The 23,484-nt window shown below is 37.6% G+C and overlaps 2 protein-coding genes across 3 annotated transcripts in view; one reads left to right on the top strand and one right to left on the bottom strand.

Moving 5' to 3' along the window:
- Positions 1-1,452: 1,452 nt before the first annotated feature.
- On the top strand, positions 1,453-23,463 carry FAM162B (family with sequence similarity 162 member B). 2 transcript variants are annotated; one of them, XR_011568422.1, is made up of 5 exons: positions 1,453-1,696; positions 1,833-1,944; positions 4,294-4,402; positions 12,203-12,364; positions 20,817-23,463. XR_011568422.1 is itself a non-coding variant. In XM_019967155.2 (4 exons), exons 1-4 carry the CDS (start codon positions 1,525-1,527, stop codon positions 12,299-12,301), a joined length of 492 nt encoding a protein of 163 aa, XP_019822714.2. In that variant the 5' UTR covers positions 1,453-1,524; the 3' UTR covers positions 12,302-13,316. The 2 variants fall into 2 exon arrangements, 1 of the variants encoding a protein (XP_019822714.2); XM_019967155.2 differs by lacking the exon at positions 20,817-23,463 and having other exon boundaries at positions 12,203-13,316.
- Positions 14,346-23,484, bottom strand: part of KPNA5 (karyopherin subunit alpha 5) — a 50,352-nt gene continuing 41,213 nt past the window's right edge. Inside the window, exons 13-14 of the mRNA XM_019967157.2 lie at positions 20,306-20,484; positions 14,346-17,789 (exon numbers count right to left, since the gene is read on the bottom strand). Of these exons, the coding sequence (XP_019822716.1) occupies positions 17,602-17,789; positions 20,306-20,484 (367 nt within the window). The 3' untranslated portion in view covers positions 14,346-17,601. The remainder of the gene's footprint in view (positions 17,790-20,305; positions 20,485-23,484) is intronic.

Raw genomic sequence — 23,484 nt, forward strand, 5'->3', positions numbered from 1 at the left:
CTTCATATGCTAATCCTCACTGGACATTGTTCACTGCTCTAAGTCCAGCTCTGAGGAGTAGCTGGCATAGATAGAGCAGGGTTGTTTTTTTTTTTTTTTTTTAATAGCTGTTGCATGAATGAACTTGAAAGGAAGCCATTCTTATTTTACAAATGAGACCAAGACTAATGGCTTAAATGATTTGCTAATAATCGTGCAACTCTTAAATCACAAATTAGGGGTTTAAACCTTGGTGTGAAAGCAAAGCTCATGGTTCATTCCATTATCACATCTCTCAATGCATGTTTCTTTAGGGAGATATGAATGTTTTCTTTTGTTGAACATATTACACGAAAGATGCAAAGTTACAGAGATATTGCCCTCAAGAGCTGGACACTTCTAGTTAGGAAGGAAAGAAGTATCTGGAGACCCAACTAAAAGTAGCTCAGTGTCTGGGTTCAGAAAAACCTCAGAGACAGAAAAAGCCAGAGGGTGAACTGGCCTGGGGCTCCCCCCAGGGGAGCACTTTAACTTGGATGAGGTCTGTGGTCCCTTGAATCTGAGGAAGTTGTGTTGTTAGTGGCTCAGTCCTGCTGGCTCTTTGCAATCCCATGAACTGTAGCCCTCCAGGCTCCTCTATCCATGGAATTCTCCAGGCAAGAATTCTGTAGTGGGTTGCCATTCCCTTCTCCAGGGGCTCTCCCCACCCAGGGAACCCAGGTCTCCTCATAGCAGGCAGATTCTTTATCCTCTGAGCCACCAGGGAATATGAGGACATAGAATAAGTATATTTCTTTAGAGTTGACAGTTTTCCTACAAGCCCTTTTTTTTCTGAGTTCCTATCCTCATTTAGATGCCAAAGAATAGAGGATTCTCCCCTCTTTTTGAGAGGGAAGATGGTAGAAATGTAGAAAAGCTCATTTTGAAGAGTGTTTGGAGAGTTTGCGATCTAAGAAATGAAGAGGTGGACAAAAACTGTGGGAACTGAGGTTGTTTTGTCTGGAGAAGACGAAAGTATGGGAGTGGAGGGTGAGGTGAAGACCTAACTTCAAAAAATCGCCTGATGGGAAAGTCAGAAGTTTGTTGAAAGCCCTTACTCTCGCTTGGTAAACAACTGAAACGACCTGCTCTTGAAGGTCTGATTGTTGGCTTCCCCTGGAAGAGAGAGCGGTTAAATTTATTCTCTTAAGCACCAAACAGTGAAATTAAAACAAACAAACAAACAAAAAAACCCCACAAAAACATGTATATATATGTGATGGAAACACATTTCTATTCAATACCAAGAATTGCCTTTAAAAGGCATGGAGCTGTTTCGGGAGGAAAGTCGTCCGCGGCGCGCCAGGGGACCGACTCTGCCCCAGGGTCGAGACTCCCGGGTCGGGGGTCGCCGGCTGGGGGCGGGGACCCGGAGCCCAGGGTGCGCACGTCAGACTCCAGCTGCGCATCCCGGGCTCCCCTGGGAGCGGCGCGGGGCGGGGCGGCAGGGGTCCAGGGAGCTCCGGCCCTGGCTGGGCTGAGGGCGCTGGACCAGGGCTCAGCAGCATGCTGGCCACGGTCGGGAGCCTCCTGCGCCTCCGCCTAGGGCGCATCCCCTGCTGCGCCCCGGGAGCGCCCCCAGAAGTCGAGCGGCGGCCGGTCGCGTCTCTCTGGCCCCGGGGTCACCCCCAGTACTCCTGTGGCGGGAGCCCCGGCAGCTCGGAGCCCCCAGGTTCTGGTGAGCAGGGGCTGGGAACGACCCGGGAGGGACGGGTCCGTGGAGTGCTGAGGCTGGGGGATGGAGGCGTGAGTGCGCCCCGATCACTGGGCCGTCGGTCTCTCCGTCACTATGTATGTCCCTGTCGCTTTCGCAGCCGAGAAGGTCCATAGGGTCCCCGCCGAGCACAAGCCGTCGCAATTTGACAAGAGAATCCTGCTGTGGACCGGGCGTTTCAAAGCAATGGAGGATATCCCGCCTCGGATTCCGTAAGTGTGGCCCGTGCCGGGACGGGTTGAGGGAGCCCTCGAGGGTCCGCTCCAGGCCTGGAAGGCTCGGGGTCCACCGACTTCCCGACCTGGGCGCACAGAGGTCGGGAGAGGTGTGCAGAGCCACACGGGTCTTCACAGTACTACTTACCACTCTATAGGGAATTACTCACGCGCCCTTAGTGCGGTTAAATGCCAAGCTCCTTCACTGGACTGTGAGAGACAAGCTAAGCTTATGGGGAGATTGTTGAAGTCGGGTGAAAATCCCCAAGTTCAATGGATACTTGCACGGTCGCTCAGATAACCGCCCCTGGCGAGCTCAGGGGCCGGGAGGCAGTGGAACCCTTAAGCCAACCAAACAAAAACTAGGGTCCTCGCATATGCCCGGCTGGCTGAGAGGCGGAGGGGCCCTGGCCTGGGCTGGGGAGGGGAGGAGTTGCGGCTCCCTAATCCACCCAAGGAAGGATCATAACTCATGGTGTGGCCGAAGAGTCTCTGGGAAGAAGCCACATCCATGTGACCTCCTCTTCTGGGGCAGGAGATGCCTGGTGTACGCGGTTCTGCAGCCCTCTGAGCGCGGGTTTTCTAGGACTAGGAGCCAGGGCGCATCTGTGTCTCTGGCCTCCTCATCCCATATCCATGACAGACGTTCGCTTGATAAAACCTAAACTGACAACTTCAACTCCAGGGTAAATGTAATCTTTTACGAAAATAAAAATAAAGTAAAGGTCACCCGTAAAAAACATTTTTTTACAGCTTCAGTTTATGCAAAGCCCAGAAATCTTCCCAGCACTTTACAAGGGAGTGGTTAAAAGGGGAAGGAAGGAAACTAAAGACAAAACCAATCTACCACTTTTTAAACTGATGTCAAAAAAAAAAAGTGAGACTAGAACTATAAAATCAAATAAGGATTTCAGATGTTCAAATATTATTTTATATGATGTGATCGATGCCTGTTAGAATGGATGATGGAAACTGGGTCTACACCTTGTTCTGTGCATATTGTGCACACTTTTTATTGATTGTCAACTTATTAGTCATCAAAAGCATTTCAAATGGGAAAAATATGGGAAAATGTTCAGTAATGAATTCTCAAAACATTTTTATTCCTTTCTTGGATTAAATGATTTAATGAGGAATGGACATGGAATTTGAACTCTGTTTTCAGCACTTATTCACCATGGAGATTTTTTTTCTAATATTACAAAACAAATTTTGTTTTCCTTGAGATCTATAATTTAGCCCAGAGCAGAAATTAGCCCCAGAAAAGCTTAAAAAGACCACCCTCAGTGTTTTTGGATTTTGAATTCTAGGGCTATATGACAGAGTAATCAAAAATGTAAAGAACCTGCATTATTGTAAATTAACGCATGTCTAGAGATTCTAGACCCAATATTATAGCAATATAGCTGTATATGTGAAGAGACCCATTTTACAGAAATAATTCTTCCCCACGATCACAAAGAAATATCGTAAAAAGGAGAAATTCTGTTAAATTAACTTTGAGCAAGGTGCCTAGGAAAAGTATTATAGTTTGGGGTTGGAGACATGAAAGTATTTGAATATTTTTTATTGTTTTCTATAATTTTCAAATCATTGCTATTTAGGAGAGATATGCCTCCTAAGCTAAGTGTTAGATTTACAATGTAAACAGCTTTCACTTTTATGCTTTTAATGGACATATAATGAACAACTGACCTATAATTTTTGTACCATACACTAATGATATTTAATAATGACTGTACTTTTTCCTTTCTTTTCAGTGTTAAACTAATTTGGTATAGCAGTTCAAAGCCAGATGGATGGGTAAAAAAGATCAGATCTTTCAGGTTCCATCTGGAACAAAAATTAACAACAAGTGTAATCTAATAATGTGCTAATATTCACCTGTTTGCAACTAATATCTTAAAACTTACATTAATCTGCCTAAAACCTGAGGAAAACAGGCTAGATATTGGTTTTCTGTGTTCTTTCAACTAGTGGAAAGTTAAAGATACATTTTTTTAATTTTTAAGAGGAATTACTTCCTAGAATTATTTTTTTATGTTACTGCATTCTATTCAAATAACATAGATAAGAAAAAATACTGCTGAATACTTTCTCAAAAATCATTCTTTACTTATATCTATTTATAAGCTGCCACTTCATATTACTGCAGTAATATAAATAATAAATACCTGTTAATTTGAAATTAGTAAGATAATGTACTAGAATTTGTAAGGCTTTCACATCTGCCAATTGCATTCAGGGAAATTTTTTGAATATTTACATAAAAAATCATTGTCTATTATGCCAGTCAGGAAATCATATTGCTTTAATGTAATTAATAGAATACACATCTTGGTTTAGGCCAGAAATGATAGATGCTGCAAGAAACAAAGCTCGGGTGAAAGCTTGTTACATAATGATTGGACTCACAATCATCGCCTGCTTTGCAGTGATAGCATCAGCCAAAAGGGTGAGTACCTCTTAAAAGTAAAAATAGACTTGTGAATTTTAAGAAAGATTATAGCTTTGTTCTCATTTGGGGGATTATTGCTGGTTTTCCAATGTAAGAACAGTCTCATCTCAGACATCTTGAGCCATCCGCATGTATCAATTGTACTGAAAACAACACTGTTCATGGAAATTTGAGTCAACAAATTAACTATCTGGACAGAAGGGACAGAAGCTTGTTTCCATTTATAACACAAAGAAAAATGAGAAATTACAGTTTATAACCTGGTTAAAATTGGCAAAGGAAGAACTTTTTTGTATGAAAGTTATCCAAACTACACCCTTCCTTAAATCATGAACTGTTTAGCTATGGCATCAGTTCAGTTCAGTTGCCCAGTCGTGTCTGACTCTTTGCGACCCCATGAACCGCAGCACACCAGGCTTCCCTGTCCATCACCAACTCCTGGAGCTTACTCACACTCATGTCCATCGAGTCGGTGATGCCATCCAATCATCTCACCCTCTGTCGTTCCATTCTCCTCCCATCTTCAATCTTTCCCAACATCAGGGTCTTTTCCAATGAGTCAGTCCTTCACATCAGGTGGCTAAAGTATTGGAGTTTCAGCTTCAGCATCAGTCCTTCCAATGAATATTCAGGACTGATCTCCTTTAGGATGGACTGGTTGTATCACCTTGCAGTCCAAGGGACTCTCAAGAGTCTTCTCCAACACCACAGTTCAAAAGCATCAATTCTTTGGCGCTCAGATTTCTTTATAGTCCAACTCTCACATCCATACATGACTACTGGAAAAACCATAGCCTTGAGACTATGTAAAAGATATTGCAATAAACTAGGCAACAGATTATCTCAGACAAGGGTGATATCAGGAGAGATGATGTGGAGTGGTCCAACCGGGATATATTTTTAAGCAGAGCCAATAGGATTGCTGGTGTATAGTGACTTACTTATGAGTAGCTCGGAAGATAATAAAATAGTACCTGAGTGAGAGTGTTTCAGATGTGGTGGTCAGGGAAGCTCACTCTGAGAAGAATGAGAATAAGTCATTTAGGGTAAGGCCAAGACAAGTGAGGAAAACCTATAGAGAGTAAAGTGTCTAGTATATTTAAAAAAAAAAAAAAAACAACGAACTAATGTGGCTGAAGTATAAAGGGAAGACAGTTTGAAACACGAAGCGTCCAGGCAATATCAGAATAAAATCTGTCATTTAGGAGCTAGAGAATCACCAACTGGATAGGCAGGTTACTAAGGTAGGTTAAAAACTAGAGATGACTGAATTTCTTTATTTCTATGTTTAAGTGTTCATTCCAATAAACATTTACTAAAATTTCCATTTGATAAGAATAATTTCAAAGCCTAAGTTCTTTGCCAAGCCAACAGAAAGAGATAGATATGTATAGGGACTTCCCTGGTGGTCCAGTGGTTAAGACCATGCTTCCACTGCAGGGGCAAGGCTTCACTCCCTGGTCTGAGAACTAAGATCCCCATATGCCACGTGGCATGGCCAAAATAATAGACATACAGATAACATTAGAGCTTCCTAGATGGCACTAGTGGTAAAGAACCTGCATGAGAGTTCAGGAGACCTAAGAGACATGTAGGAGACAGGATACAAGGGTTCAGTCCTTGGGTTGGGAAGATCCCCTAGAGGAGGGCATGGTAACTCACTCCAGTATTCTTTCCTGGAGAATCCCAGGGACAGAGGAGCCTGGCAGGCTACAGTCCATAGCATCACAGCGAGTCAAAGATGCTTAGTTGGTTCCAGGCAAACTATTCTGTGTGATGAGGCTACCAAAATCCAGTTCCACCCCTGGCTGTGTTACTAAAACATAGTTCTAAAACAAAGAAGTTATAATCACACTCAAATGGGCTCAGTTGTAGGTACCACCATGAAGAAGTACACTGATAAACTGGAGTGTATCCAGAGGAGAGTTCAACACAGAGGAAAGTTGTTAGGGATGGAGAAATTCAGACTAGAGAAAATTTTCACAGAGATATCAATATTTGTGGGGCTGCATTTCATGGTAAAAACTGATCAGCAGATGCAAGAATTGGGGAAAAGCAAGAAGCAAAATTAGAAAGTTATTACCTCATAATTTCCCTTCAGAAACTACATATTAGAGATGGCAAGGGAAAGGGCTCATATACAGGACACAGGCAAACTAGCCTCTGTGGTCATCACTTCCAAATTTTGCACTTCTAACTATTTCGTGATTCTATGCCATAGACGGAGAAGGCAATGGCAACCCACTCCAGTACTCTTGCCTGGAAAATCCCATGGACAAAGGAGCCTGGTAGGCTACAGTCCCTGGGGTCGCTAAGAGTCGGACACGACTGAGCGCCTTCACTTTCACTTTTCACTTTCATGCTTTGGAGAAGGAAATGGCAACCCACTGCAGTGTTCTTGCCTGGAGAATCCCAGGGACGGGGGAGCCTGGTGGGCTGCCGTCTATGGGGTCGCACAGGGTCGGACACGACTGAAGCGACTTAGCAGCAGCAGCATGCCACAGACATCCTGGAATATGAAGTCAGGTGGGCCTTAAGAAGCATCACTATGAACAAAGCTAGTGGAGGTAATGGAATTCCAGTTGAGCTATTTCAAATCCTGAAAGATGATGCTGTGAAAGTGCTCCACTCAATATGTCAGCAAATTTGGAAAACTCAGCAGTGTAACAGAACTGGAAAAGATCAGTTTTCATTCCAATCCCAAAGAAAGGCAATGCCAAAGAATGCTCAAACTACCGCACAATTGCACTCATCTCACACGCTAGTAATGTTCAAAATTCTCCAAGCCAGGCTTGACAAATATATGAACCATGAACTTCTAGATGTTCAAGCTGGTTTTTGAAAAAGCAGAGGAAGAGATCAAATTGCCAACATCTGCTGGACCATCGAAAAAGCAAGAGAGTTCCAGAAAAATATCTATTTCTGCTTTATTGACTATAACAAAGCCTTTGACTGTGTGGATCACAATAAACTGTGGGAAATTCTGAGAGATGGGAATACTAGACCACCTCTTGAGAAACCTATATGCAGGTCAGGAAGCAACAGTTAGAACTGGACATGGAACAACAGACTGGCTCCAAATTGGAAAAGGAGTACGTCAAGGCTATATATTGTCACCATGCTTATCTAACTTATATGCAGAGTACATCATGAGAAATGCTGGGCTGGAGGAAGAACAAACTGGAATCAAGATTGTCAGGAGAAATATCAATAACCTCAGATATGCAGATGACACCACCCTTATGGCAGAAAGTGAAAAACTAAAGAGCCTCTTGATGAAAGTGAAAGAAGAGAGTGAAAACGTTGGCTTAAAGCTCAACATTCAGAAAACTAAGATCATGGCATCTGGTCCCATCACTTCACGGCAAATAGATGGGGAATCAGTGGAAACAGTGGCTGACTTTTTCTGGGCTCCAAAATCGCTGCGGATGGTGATTGCAGCCATGAAATTGAAAGATGCTTGCTTCTTGGAAGAAAAGTTATGACCAACCTAGACAGCATATTAAAAGGCAGAGACATTACTTTGTCAACAAAGGTCCGTCTAGTCAGTTCAGTTCAGTTGCTCAGTTGTGTCCCACTCTTTGTGACACCATGAACTGCAGCATGCCAGGCTTCCCTGTCCATCACCAACTCCCGGAGCCACCCAAGGCCATGAGTTGGTGATGCCATCCAACCATCTCATCCTCTGTCATCCCCTTCTCCTCCTGACCTCAATCTTTCCCAGCATCAGGATCTTTTCAAATGAGTCAGCTCTTCACATCAGGTGGCCAAAGTATTGGGGTTTCAGCTTTAGCATCAGTCTTTCCAATGAACACCCAGAACTGATCTCCTTTAGGATGAACTGGTTGGATCTCCTTGCAGTCCAAAGGACTCTGAAGAGTCTTCTCCAACACCACAGTTCAAAAGCATCAATTCTTCGGCGCTCAGCTTTCTTAAGAGTCCAACTCTCACATCCACACATGACCACTGGAAAAACCATAGCCTTCACTAGACGGACTTTGTTGACAAAGTAATGTCTCTGCTTTTTAATACGCTGTCTAGGTTGGTCATAACTTTCCTTCCAAGGAGTGTCTTTTAATTTCATGGCTGCAGTCACCATCTGCATTGATTTTGGAACCCAGAAAAATAGTCAGCCACTGTTTCCACTGGTTCCCCATCTATTTGCTGTGAAGTGATGGGACCAGATGCCATGATCTTCATTTTCTGAATGTTGAGCTTTAAGACAACTTTTTCACTCTCTTCTTTCACTTTCATCAAGAGGCTCTTTAGTTCTTCTTCACTTTCTGCCATAAGGGTGGTGTCATCTGCATATCTGAGATTATTGATATTTCTCCTGACAATCTTGATTCCAGCTTGTGCTTCTTCCAGCCCAGCATTTCTCATGATGTACTCTGCATATAAGTTAAATAAGCAGGGTGACAATATACAGCCTTGACGTACTCCTTTTCCCATTTGGAGCCAGTCTGTTGTTCCATGTCCAGTTCTAACTGTTGCTTCCTGACCTGCATATAGGTTTCTCAAGAGGTGGTCTGGTATTCCCATCTCTTTCAGATTTTTCCACAGTTTATTGTGATCCACACAGTCAAAGGCTTCATTATAGTCAATAAAGCAGAAATAGATGTTTTTCTGGAACTCTCTTGCTTTTTCGATGGTCCAGCAGATGTTGGCAATTTGATCTCTTCCTCTGCTTTTTCAAAAACCAGCTTGAACATCTGGAAGTTCACAGTTTACATATTGCTGAAGCTTGGCTTGGAGAATTTTGAGCCTTACTTTACTAGCGTGTAAGATGAGTGCAATTGTATGGTAGTTTGAGCATCTTTGGCGTTGCCTTTCTTTGGGATTGGAATGAAAACTGACCTTTTCCAGTCCTGTGGCCACTGCTGAGTTTTCCAAATTTGCTAACACATTGAGTGGAGCACTTTCACAGCATCATCTTTTACGATTTGGAATAGCTCAACTGGAATTCCATCACCTCCACTAGCTTTGTTCATAGTGATGCTTTCTAAGGCCCACTTGACTTCACATTCCAGGATATCTGGCTCTAGGTGAGTGATCACACCATTGTGATTATCTGGGTCGTGAAGATCTTTTTGTACAGTTCTGTGTATTCTTGCCACCTCTTCTTCATATCTTCTGCTTCTGTTAAGTCCATACCATTTCTGTCCTTTACTGAGCCCATCTTTGCATGAAATGTTCCCTTGGTATCTCTAATTTTCTTGAAGAGATCTCTAGTCTTTTCCATTCTATTGTTTTCCTCTATTTCTTTGCACTGATCACTGAGGAAGGCTTTCTTATCTCTCCTTGCTATGCTTTGGAACTCTGCATTCAAATGGGAATATCTTTCCTTTTCGCCTTTGCTTTTCGCTTCCCTTCTTTTCACAGCTATTTGTAAGCCCTCCTCAGACAGCCATTTTGCTTTTTTGCATTTCTTTTTCCTGGGGATGGTCTTGATCCCTGTCTCCTGTACAATGTCACGAACCTCCATCCATAGGTCATCAGGCACTATCAGATCTAGCCCCTTAAATCTATTTCTCACTTCCACTGTATAATCATAAGGGATTTGATTTAGGTCATACCTGAATGGTCTGGTGGTTTTCCCTACTTTGTTCAATTTCAGTCTGAATTTGGCAATAAGGAGTTCATTATCTGAGCCACAGTCAGCTCCCAGTCTTGTTTTTGCTGACTGTATAGAGCTTCTCCATCTTTGGCTGCAAAGAATATAATCAATCTGATTTTGGTGTTGACCATCTGGTGATGTCCATGTGTAGAGTCTTCTCTTGTGTTGTTGGAAGAGGGTGTTTGCTATGACCAGTGCATTCTCTTGGCAAAACCCTATTAGCCTTTCCCCTTCTTCATTCTGTACTCCAAGGCCAAACTTGCCTGTTACTCCAGGTGTTTCTTGACTTCCTACTTTTGCATTCCAGTCCCCTATAAAGAAAAGGACATCTTTTTTGGGGTGTTATTTCTAGAAGGTCTTGCAGGTCTTCATAGAACTGTTCAACTTCAGCTTCTTCAGCGTTACTGGTCAGGGCATAGACTTGGATTACTGTGACATTTAATGTTTTGCCTTGGAAACGAACAAAGATCATTCTGTTGTTTTTGAGATTGCATCCAAGTGCATTTGGGACTCTTTTGTTGACCGTGATGGCTACTCCATTTCTTCTAAGGGATTCCTAGGGTATGGTTTTTCCAGTAGTCACGTATGGATGTGAGAGTTGGACTATAAAGAAAGCTGAGCTCCGAAGAATTTATGCTTTTGAACTGTGGTGTTGGAGAAGACTCTTGAGAGTCCCTTGGACTGCAAGGAAATCCAACCAGTCCATCCTAAAGGAGATCAGTCCTGGGTGTTCATTGGAAGGTCTGATGTTGAAACTGAAACTCCAATACTTTGGCCACCTGATGCAAAGAGCTAACTCATTTGAAAAGACCCTGATGCTGGGAAAGATTGATGGCAGGAGGAGAGCATGGGATCACCAACCCAATGGACATGAGTTTGGGTAGGCTCTGGGAGTTGGTGATGGACAGGGAGACCTGGCGTGCTGTGGTTCATGGGGTCGCAGACTGAACGACTGAACTGAACTGTATCCATCTTCCTTCTCTCCAATTCATCTGTCACTTTGAATAATTAATATGTTACCTTATCTAAGATGTTGTCAGATAGAGATGGAGAAATGGGTAGCAATTTGAGATGTGTTTAGAAAGGTAAAAAGGATAGACCTTTATGGTAAGTTCAGTGTGGGAGGAGGAAACAAAATGGAAGAACGACATCAAAAAAGCCTGGATTTCTGCTTGAGAACCTACGATGGATGGTGTTGCCATTCCCCATGTTTATGGCTAGGGAAAGAACTGGTAGCCCTGACAGACAAAATATATCAAGTCCTCTATTTTGGATATGTTAAGTGTGAAATGCATATTAGGCTTCCATCAGTATCTATTAGATTTTTATTTTTTTCCTGCAAATGACTTTGTATGTTCTTCAGTCTGAGGGACCTATAGCTTTGCTCACTTCTGAAAAAGTGTAAGCTGTTATTACTTCAAATATGACCTCTCCCCTCATTCTAATAACTCACCTGTTGGGAATATATGTTGGAATTTCTAATTCTATTCTCCAAGTCTCTTAACTTCTCTATTTTTTTGTACTTATATCTCTGTGCCACATTTAGATTATTTCCTCTGATCCATTTTCTAGCTAGAGTTCTTTCCTCCTGATCACAATGCTAATTGTCTTCTCTTTTTACAAGTAATTTTTTCTCCCCCAGGTAAATGCCTAGTGTCCTTGCCAGTTCTCAGGCTGGTAAGAGTTTTAGTCATTCCACAGGAATACCTCAGCTCCATGCCCATGATCTAAATCCTGAACTTGCCTATTGGTATAGCGATTCAACTTCTAGCCCACAGCTGTTAAAGCCATTATTTCCCCCTAATAAAGCCACTTCCATCTATCCTGGCTTTTGTCCTTCTCATTCCCCATTAACTTATGCCTTTTGCATTCTTTTCATAAAAGGTACCTGAGGATTTCCCCTTCTTGATTTTAACTATTTGAAAGTGATTTATGTTTTGTCCAACAACTGTATCTTTTGTGTGCCAAGAGGAGGTGGGGGCAGATTTCTGATATAGCGGTACTGTTGTCTAGAAGTCTAATAACTTAGGCCGATTTTTTCTGTATCAAAGGATCGTTTATCTTAAATGCTACATGTGATTGACGCTTTGTTATTTTTCTTCTTTTATGGAGTCTGCTGTGTATCTCTAAAACACAAATTTTTCCAGAGCATCAAAATGCTTTGCCTTTTGCTTCTGCAGGCTGCAGAACGACACGAATCTTTAACAAGTTGGAACCTGGCAAAGAAGGCAAAATGGCGTGAAGAAGCAGCACTGGCTGCACAGGCCAAGGCTAAATGATATTCTAACTGACAAAGTATTCATCGGAATATCATCACTATGACCAGCAACAATAAATGATAGGTAAAAGAGAATATTTGACAAAGTACTTGTCAAGGCTTTATTTGGTAACAAGAATGGCGAAGTCTTTTTTTATTTCTACTTTTAGTAAATTTTTGCTGAAGTAGAACATACATTTAGAAAGTGCACAAAAGTGTACACGGTTTGATAGAATTTTAGTGAACACAACTGTATAACTGTTCAGATCAAGATGTAAAACATCTCCTTTCTGCCTCATTTCTGCCCTCAGTCAGTCATTACCACACAGATAAAAAAAGATGTTGTTTTATCACCGTAGACTAGTTTTGCCTGTTTTAACTTTATATACATAAGATTATATAATATACACTTGTATAAATTCTTATACTCAGTATTATACTGTGAGGTTCATCCACAGACTGTGAGTAGCAGGAAGTCATTCATTTTCATTGTTATAGTATTCCATTGTATGAATATGCCAGTTTATCTGGTTATTTGGTCCAGTTTTTGGCCACTAGAGATGATGCTAAAATGAGCATTCTGGGGACTACCTTGGCGGGCCGGTGGTTGAGACTCTGCGCTTCCACCGCACGGGGCACAGTTTTCATCCCTGGTTGGGAAACTAAGATCCCACATGCCTCGGGAACAAAAGTAAAACAAACTTCCCCTACCAGACATCATGATGTAGTCACAAAACAGAATAGTAAACAGCAAAGAGAATGAGCAAACCACACATATATGCATCAACATGAATCTCAAAAAATGTTAACATTGAGCCAAAACCCCAAATTCCCAGATACAGAAAATATATGTAAACTTCCAGTTTATACATTTAGAAAACAGATAAGTAAGGCTATATTTCTTAGGGATATATATACACATGAGATGAAACAATGAAGCAAAGCACAAGGATTATTAATAACATCCAGAGTAATAGTTACAAGGGACTGATAATAATTAAATTGGATGCTGAATACACAGGTGTTTTATTATTCAACTGTCTTCTTACACATTATTCTCTTTGTGTATTTTATAATAAAACAATTTAGAAGGTGGAATGCTCAGAAAATAATGAGTCATGTTAAACCCCTAAAATTTTGCCATACTTTTTTAGACAGCAGTTTAAAAAAAACAACCATGACTGAAAGGGAACAAGAGGGATCCCTCAAAAGTAAAGCTGTCCAAAGTTTAGAACTCCCAATTTTTAAATAACAGGTACTTTTGAGCATTACACATTAAATTCCCCAAACTGCCTACTGCTTCCAAATTTAAGTGTTTATGCAAAAGCTAGTGAGCATTTTAAGCTCTTTACTTGGTGGGGTTGCTCCCAACCAACATTTTAGTTCTGGTGGTGCTGTACAGCAATGCTTGCAAGTGCAACTATTTGAAAATTTTATTTCATAAGAATGGAAAATTGAAATGTTAAAGTGACTAATAATGATATGATGTACATGTCTCTTAAAATTGCAGACTGCTTTACTGGGAGCAAGAAACCCTAAAAATAACTGACATAACTACTTTTACTACTCTGTGATTAACAAAGTTTCAAATACTGAAGGAAATGAGGCCAGATGAAGCAAAAAAAAAAAGGTAGTAGAATAAGAAAATAAAAACACTAAACTAGGGGGGGAGGCTAAGCTTGGCTACTGTGTGATTTTGTGTTTCAGAGCACACTAAGAAAGTTAAATCAGATATTCCCTTCTATTTCCAAAACTCTAAGCCTTAAATAAATGCACTGTATTGCATTAAAATAATAGAAAAGGAAAAATAATCTCAGCTGAACATGTGAATGTTCCATTAATTGCCAAGGCATGAGATACAAACATAAATTAGATACATCCTCCATTACAGTTGAATATATGTTCTAAAATAAAAGCAACATACTACTTTATCAGATAGTCCTACCAACGAAATCGTACTGGTTCTAGAAAGGGGATGGAATTTTAATCATTGAGGGCATCTATTTTTGCTGTTAGGAATACACAATCCTAAGTGAGAACAAATGAAACAGACACACTTATATAAATGCAATTGTAAAATAGGATTTTATTGTTTTTAATATAGTGCTGTAACATTTCATAATATTGCATATTACTCAAATGTTGTTGTTTTTTTAGTTAGTCAAGAACATCTTCCCCATCCCACTTCCCAACTTAAAGACACATTATCCTTCTAGAGCTCTATCATATGGGCTCCTAATATGTTACATTCTATAAAACAGTAATGCTATGAACTAAAATGAGTAAAGGTTAACAATTACTTTGATTTCACAGTTTCACAAAGCAGCAAGTAGACTGCTGAATTTAGAACAGCAACAAAAATCCACTAAGACTTTGTATTGTAATTACTTTTTCCATAATGCTCCTTCTTAAGAGAAGAAAAAATATGAAGGCAAAGGTAATGTTTTGTCCAACAAAAGTCCTTTATCAACAAATCAATCTTTATCTGCAAATAGGTTTTACAGTTACCGAATGATATGCTGTTTCTGTGCCAGCAGATTTTATTACATTTTTTTTTGTTTTTATTTTTTGCTTTCCTGTTCTAGTGCTACCATTAAGTGAACAAAACGACACTAAAAATTAAATTCTAAAAACAGTTTTCAAAATAAAACTGATAGTAAAAACACCCAGGTCATTGAGTCAAGTACTTACAAATATAAAACAAGTAAGCATAATTGCATAGGTTAGCTAGTAAAAATTCAAATTCAGACAAAACTAAAACACCAAATTTAATTAAACGTAAAGGACTCTTTCAAGTATTTTTTTTTTATTTCTGCATTAATGTTGCATGCATTGCCCTTTAGAACATGTTTTCTTTTCTTTTTTTTGGCACAGTTTCTCTCGGATTTAAATATAATAAATCTTAGGAAAGCAAGTTGAAAAAAGAAAAAAATTTCCCACAAGGGCCAATGAAGATTAAGGAAAATACATTTTGGAGCATTTAAAATAGTACATTTGAAAAGAGTAGTCATATTAAGAAAAATTTTAGAAACAAAGTATTTGCTAGTATTGGTTCAATAAAGTTATTACCACACCAATAGCTGATCCCAACAATTAATTATATATTGCCCCTTGCATTCAAATCTAATCAAATCAATTATCCTAGTAACAGATCCAATGAATTAAATTTTTGTATATAAATGCCTAAAATATGGTCAAATTCTATACTTAGAGGTATAATGCTTGCTTTACTGGCAAAAATTTAAAATTAAAGGCCATTCTATTATTTCCATTATTTTTCCTTCTGTAAGAACTATTTTGTTTGAAAGACGTGGCTTAGAGATTTATTAACCTAAACCTCCTAAACTGACTACAGGGTCCTCAAAATAAAAGCAGGCACAGCTGGTTAGTTTATGAATTATGCTGCATTATCAAGTTCAATTGATTAGAAAGAGTGGAATACCCTGTCACCTGATACTTAGACTATCAGCATCACAAAAAAGTGTTGATCTGATAAATTCACCATCAGTTTGGTAATCTTTAATATAACTACCCTGTTCTTTTGAATATACATATACTGAACTTCATAACTTCTACTACAATAAAAAGGGCACAGATACAATACTCTACTTAACAATATAAAGAGGTTTGGCAGATGCAGTCAGCATTACAGACACCATTTAAACCTGTAGTCTATAGCCTGTAGGTTTTAAGTGTCTTGCCAAAAGCTTAGTTTCATGATATATAATTTTACAAAGTGTCATACTATTTAAAAGTACCTCTGTATACATTTTCTTCTTGTTAACATGCCTCTGATTTCCAGCAGAAACATTATAAATGATACCATAAATGAAATCTTTCTTTACAGAATAGACTATGAGTCATATCAAAAATGCTTTTAGTTTCTATCTTAAAACAGCAATAAACTAATTTTTAAATAAGTATTTTAGATATATAACTGGAAATGTAAATAGCCTGTATATAACTATAAATGAAAAGACTGAGCTCAACAGTACCATATCTGCTTAGAAAACTACCGAATATAGTACCGTGAAAAAAAACACATAAGACACATGCATATATATGGATCTATAAATAAATATATATATAATTTTCTATTGAAATTTTTTTTAAAGTTTCACAATATGAAGAGGTTTTTGCTGTTAATACATAAACACTTACATTATATTAACCAATCTGATACAAATGTAATCTAATACAATGGTACATTGACAAGCAGCAGTATGACCCTCTGAGTATTACCAAAGGGAAAAAAAAATCCTAATATAGGTTTCAACCAATTAAAGAATCCTTAGTAATTTTCATTAATATCATCCTTTTGTGTCCAAACATTAAGTACATTTAATAAAATTTAATACATAACAAGGTGATTTCTTCAGGACAATTTTGCCATTCAAATACCTAAGTTCATTATTACACAGAAAGTGAAACTTTTCAATTACTGCTCTGAAAAATCAGAGAAAGGAATACAGTATTATTTTTGCTATGCAGCACTACTTTAGATTCATAATGGCATCTCTATCATGATGCTCTCTAAAATGAGCAGTGAAAAAATAAAAAAAAAAACTATTTCAAAAATGTTAGCATATTTGGTCAAAATATAAAATATAGCATTTATATGTTAAAAACACAAATATTTAAATGTTGTGTAATTATTTTAATATGTTCAATATGAAGAACAGCTTCTCTCTTCACAATTGCTACATTTTAATTGATTATCAGTACAATATTTTTCCTATGTTTTATAAGTAACTCTTACTGGTTTTGTTAAACCTTTTTATTTTTTTGCAAAGTATAACCTACAGCACAGTGATTTATAATTTCTGGTAACATCTGTCTTTACATTCTAATTTAGCCTTTTCTCTATTTCATGCTTCTGAAGCTTTTTTGTTTTGCTTTTGCTTTGAGAGGTAGATTTAGTAGAGAGCGGGAATGTCAGACACTGCCAAAATGCAATTATCGACAGCTGTGCTGTTGATGTGCAGTTTCCACAAGTGCTAGAAAAATTCAGAACCATTATTGTAATACTTTAGCAAAATTCTCCTTCTCAGCCTTAAATTATTAAATAGTGTATTTAACTGTTCTCAAATAGATACAAAAAAAGATAAAACAATGAAAGACATATATACAGGCACACCAACATAACAACAAAACTATAATAAAAGGTTGCATATGAATGGAAACTTGTTTTGCTTTCTAAAAGTGCATCTTCTTTCTTTTTTTGTTCTACACAAAAACACATCAAATATTCCTACTGACAATGCAAGAAAGGGGAGGTATATAAAGCTACCCTTCTTAGCCATTAATTTACCTCCTACCAAGTTAAAGCTGGAACCCTTCCATTGGTGCTTCCTGCTGCTGAAATACAAACTGTTGCTGATTTTCATCCACTTGGGGTACAATACTGGGGTCGTCATCTTCTACACCAAAGTAATGTTCAATCAGATCAAAAGCCTTTTGGTAAATTTCCTGATTTTCATGGCTTTGCAGAAATTCAATTTTATCTAGACCTATTATATAAAGCATATATATAAAATCAAAGTTATTACTCAGATTTCAACATGTATTTAAATCAAAATAATCAATCAATAGTATCACCAGTCCACTGTCAATGGAACTATTATTTTTAATCTAATTTTAAAAATTAAAACATAATTTTTAAAGGTTGTATTCCATTTACAGTTATTACAAAACATTGGCTATATTCCCTGTGTTGTACAACACATCCTTGAGCCTATCTTACCCAATAATTTGCACTCCACCCCCACTGGCTGCACTGGTAACCACTAGTTTATATGAGTCTGCTTCTCTTTTGTTATAGTCACTAGTTTGTAGTATTTTTTAGATTACACATTTAAGTGATTCTGTAGCTTTTATCTGATTTTTGCATATAATGACAGTCAATACTTATGCTTTATAGTTCAGGAATAAAAATATTGGGCAATAGGGTATGAAGAGTAAGCATAGGCTGGGCAGTAGGAAGATCATAGAATCCACCCTTCTAGTTTTATGATTTTTCCCAAATAAGTTTGATTCCTCTGTACTTAAGTTTCTGAATTTTAAAATGACAGTTTTAGATCATGTAAACTCCACAAGTTGTTTCCAGAGTAATCATGCTAAATAAAAAGCACAAAAAGGGAAAGCAACAAAACAAAACAAAACCCTAAAATTAATGAGCAAACTAACAATAAGTTCTCTCACAGAATAAGCCAAAGTGTATCAATAAGGAATAAATGAATACTATTTGTAAATCCAATACAGTTTATAAGTGAAACTGAAAAAACCCATTTGCATAGTGTAAGGAGAATCTACAGTGCTTTATTTTACTGCTTACAAGAAAATAATCCACATGTAAGTCTGGATGATGCTAAAAGTATTTTTCACTTAATTATAGATAAACCTCTTCAATTTGTTGCAGGATATAAATATATCAAGTAATCATATCTATATATACTCATAGAATAGCTCAAACTCTAGTATAACTTGGGGCCAAAATAATAATTGTAGTAGGAAATATTCTTAAATCAGCGATTAATATCTTTTGTTTATATGATGTCTTAACCAGTGACAATAATTTGAAATAAAGGCAAAGTGGTCTACCAGGCTTGGTTGAATAGCAAATAAAAGCTTGAATGGATTTAATAGGACTTAAGACAGAAAGTGAATATTTAATGGAAATATACTGAGAGGAGAAAGAACTGACTTAGATTCATGCCTCATCTGGAAATAAATTCCATGGTCTTGATGACAGTTGTTTGAATTCTGGATCTGATGCCAAACACAAAGGACAAAAAAGCAAAAATAAACAAGTGGGACCACATTAAACTAAAAAACTTCTGCACAGCAAAGGAAAACATCAGCAATATGAAAAGATAACCTAGGAAATGAGAGAACGTATTTGCGAATCATATGCCTAGTAGGGGGTTAATATCCAAAATATATAAAGAACTCATATAACTCAATACTCAAAAACCAAACTATCTGATTAAAAAATGGGCAGAAGATCTGAATGAACATTTTTTCAAGGGAGATACAAAGATGCCCAACAGGTATATGACAAGATGCTCAACATCATTAATCATTAGGGAAATGGAAATCAAAACCACAATAAGATATCACCTTACACCTGTTAGAATAACCACCATCAAAAAGATGAGACAGGAAGTGTTGGTAAGGATGTGGGAAAAGGAAACCTTTGTGCACTATTGGTGGGAATGAAAACTGGTGCAATCCCTATGGATAACAATATGGATTATATGGTAGTTCTAGTTTTAACTTTTTACATTTTTTTAAAAAATATAATCCAGCAATTTCACTTCTTGATATTTATCTCAAGAAAATGAAAAAAAAATGAACTCCAAGATATTATGAAACCCCATGTTCATTTCAGCATTATTTACAACAGCCCAGACATGGAAGCAACCTTATCTATCAAAGAATGAATCAATAAAGAAAATGTGGTACATACACACACAACACATACACATACAGAGGAATATTATTCAGTTTTTTTGAAAAAGAAGAAAACCTTGCCATCTACAACAACCTGGATGGACCTCGGGGGCATTACACTCAGTGAAACAAGTCACAGATACAAATACCTTATAATCTCACTTATATGCAGAATCTAAACAAACAAAAACAAAGAGCTCAGAGTGAGCGCATTGATACAGGGTATAGACTGGCTGTTGCCAGAGATAGGAGGTGAGGGGGTGAATTAAACGGGTGAAAGGGGCTGTCAAAAGGCACCAACTTCTACTCTATATAAGCTTTGGGGAAGTAATGTACAGTGATGGGGACTACATTTAATAATACTGTAATATATATATGAAAGCTGCTAAGAGGAAATCTGAAGAGTTCTCATTACAAGAAAAAAAATTTTAACTATGGTGACATGAACTATAATTATTACATTCATTTTGCAGTATACACAAATATTGAATTATGTTATATACATGAAACCAATGTGTCGCTTGGATCTCAATTAAAAAATTGATACCAACTATAAATTTTACTGAATGCTCACCATATGCTTCTTCAATGAGGGCACAGTATGGATTAATGCCTATTCCATTCTGCTTAGATTCTTGTTCTCCAAGCCGTAAAATATTTTCAAGTCCATTTAAAGCCACTTGAACTATTTTTGAGTCCATAACAGTCAACAGATCACAAAGTGGTTTAATGCAGCCTAAGGCTACCAAATACCTTTAGAGTAATTAAAAAAAAAATGTGGGGGAGAAACATTTTAAAAGATTTAAATATTTATAGCAATGACATGAAAACATTCTTCAATGAAATGTTACATAAACACTTAAGTATTCCTAAACAATCTCAAACATTAAAAATACTTAAATTTTTACTTATATAGGAACCTGAAAATTCTTACTCTCTTATTTTCATAATTTAACATAATTAGCAATTAATGGTATTACAAATATTACAAAAAATACATATAAGCAAATTGGTACTTATAGTTGTTTTTGCATAGCATATGAGTGCAGAGAATAGTTGGCTCAAGGTTTGTTTTTGTTTTAAAGGTTGGTTAAAATGGCAATCCACTCCAGTATTCTTGCCTGGAGAATCCCATGGAGGGAGGAGCCTGGTAGGCTACAGTCCATGGGGTCGCAAAGAGTCAGACACGACTGAGTGACTTCACTTTCTTTCTAGCCCGTGTAACACATGAAGCCACATCGGGGTAGGTAGAAATGAAGACCGAAAAGAGACACCTAAATCAAACTGAAAGAAATTTTCCACAGAAACAATCGTAGTTAATGTTCTAAAATATAGGCTGTGTTTCAGAAGCACAGAAGGCTTTTAGAAGCAGAACAGGCCATGTTGTGAATAATCTTAATAAACAACGATCACAAAAATTATTCTCATTTCCTAATGCTTTTTCCTTTTCTAGTTGTTATTAGATCTTTAAAATAGCTAACTTCTTCACCTGGCAAAAGTCCATATTAAGCATGCTCTAAAGTCCATATTAAACATGCTCTGAAGCCAAACTGCATGGTTTCAAGTCCTAATCCCACTCCTTATTTAGTTGTGTGATTTTGTGTAACTTCTCTGTGCCTCAGTTTCCACATCAAAAATGGAAATAATATAGTACTAAACTAGAATGTTGCTGTGAGAATACTGCAAACATTCAGTAGAAGTTAGTTTTCATCCCCACCTCTTTTAAATGTGCATATCTTCACTGGAATACTTGCTTGCCATATACTAACCTGTGACTGATCAAATGTAATTGCTGAATGAATAACTATCTCATAGTTATAAAGTTAATGGAAATACGTGAAAGCATCTGATGTACTGCTGACGCTCAATAACTGAAATGACTTAGCATAACAACTAGCAGTCAATAAATATTAGTGATATGAATGTTGAACCTTATCTGAGATCAAGTCTCCTTCCCCTATATGTAGAGTTAATGAAATGGTGGAAATGGCTAGAAAAATAATTATCTCAATTTGGACACCTGATTCATATTAATACATTTTAAGGAACAGACACAAAGATGAAAATAAATTGAAAAAGAAAATACAACTGTTTATAAACTGTTTACAAACTTTGGGCCCCAAAACAGACAAAAATAACATCAGCATCAAAAAATATACAAGTTAGAACAAATGAAAGATTTTATTACTGTTTGTATTCGTGACACAAATGAAATGGAAGTAATACTGATTAAATCAAAGAGGAGGAATAGAAAATAAAAGGCAGAGACAGATGGTATCAACATATCTGAGAAAAGAAAATAACAGTAGAAATGAAGGCAATAATAGACAATGATCTCCCAAAAAGTAGATTTCAAAATCCTCCTAGTTATTTATAAATTGGCATAGCAGCCTAACTTCTTTTGTATAAATTAATAATTAAATCAAATATGTATTAGACAATTATTTCCTAAATAAGCACGTCAAGAAACCAAAGAAGTTTCGAGTTTCATGAAATGATCCTCAGAAAAAGAAGATTCTGTAGATAGAACGGCAAAGTAGAACTTTGCTATGGAGGAAAAAAGTGAAAGCAGGACATTCTCTGGCAGTCAAGTGGTTAGAATTCTGTGTTTCCACTGAAGGGGATATGGATTTGATCCCTGTCCAGGAACTAAGATCCCGCAAACCACCAATGCAGGAAAAAAAAAAGGTGACAGCAGAAAAGAGAATACCGATAATAAAAATTATGATGATTACAAATAATAATGATAATAGCTAATCTTAGTAGAGAGCTTAATGTTTAGGCACCATGCTGTAAGACTGGAAGTGTACAAATTACACTACCATAACATACTATCCATTTAAAAAAATGAAGACAATCATGGATTAGAGAGACTAAATGACTTTGGAAGGTCATGCATCTTTTACTGAATAGGATTTGAAAGCAGGCTAACTTCAAAGTCCATATACCTATTATTTACGTTGTTAGGAAAAGAAACAAAAACAATAAAAATCCTAGAACCAAACAAGTATCCTGAAAAAAAATAAATTTTATTTATGAAAGAATAAAAGTGAGATAATATACACAGGTAAGGCTAACAACCCAGAGAAGGCAATGGCACCCAACTCTAGTACTCTTGCCTGGAAAATCCCATGGACGGAGGAGCCTGGTAGGCTGCAGTCCATGGGGTCACTAGGAGTCGGACACGACTGAGCGACCTCCCTTTCACTTTTCACTTTCATGCACTGGAGAAGGAGATGGCAACCCACTCCAGTGTTCTTGTCTGGAGAATCCCAGGGACAGGGGAGCCTGGTGGGCTGCCGTCTATGGGGTCGCACAGAGTCAGACATGACTGAAGCGACTTAGCAGCACCAGCAGCAAGGCTAACAACCAACTAGGAATGTCTATTTCAATTTTATTTTAAATAAGTGGATATTCGAATTTATTAGCCATTTTATAAAGTTACACACATGAGATTTTAATGGTCAAAAAAATACTTAATGCCCATAATAATATAGTTTTCAAATTAACATACACTTTTTTTTTCAGATTTTTAATCTCTGATTTTTCATAGTTTGCCTAGGAGAATATCAATTATACTTTGACAAAAATAAACCACTGTGAATGAATAAAAGATGTAACAAATGCTATCATTTCACATTAGAAATGCTTATAAAACTAACTTAGAAATGTTTTAGTTTTATCAACAAATAAAAAGTATGTATTATTCCAAATTTTGTCCTATTTATATTAAAAAAACAATTAAAAATTTTT

Source organism: Bos indicus, chromosome 9 (assembly GCF_029378745.1).
Source record: "Bos indicus isolate NIAB-ARS_2022 breed Sahiwal x Tharparkar chromosome 9, NIAB-ARS_B.indTharparkar_mat_pri_1.0, whole genome shotgun sequence".
Taxonomy (NCBI): Eukaryota; Metazoa; Chordata; class Mammalia; order Artiodactyla; family Bovidae; genus Bos; species Bos indicus.

Coding starts and splice junctions, on each gene's coding strand:
- FAM162B (XM_019967155.2), top strand. CDS start 1,525: ATGCTGGCCACGGTCGGGAGCCTCCTGCGCCTCCGCCTAGGGCGCATC. Junction 1,697..1,832: donor CTCGGAGCCCCCAGGTTCTG/GTGAGCAGGGGC, acceptor TCGCTTTCGCAG/CCGAGAAGGTCCATAGGGTC. Junction 4,403..12,202: donor TGATAGCATCAGCCAAAAGG/GTGAGTACCTCT, acceptor TTGCTTCTGCAG/GCTGCAGAACGACACGAATC.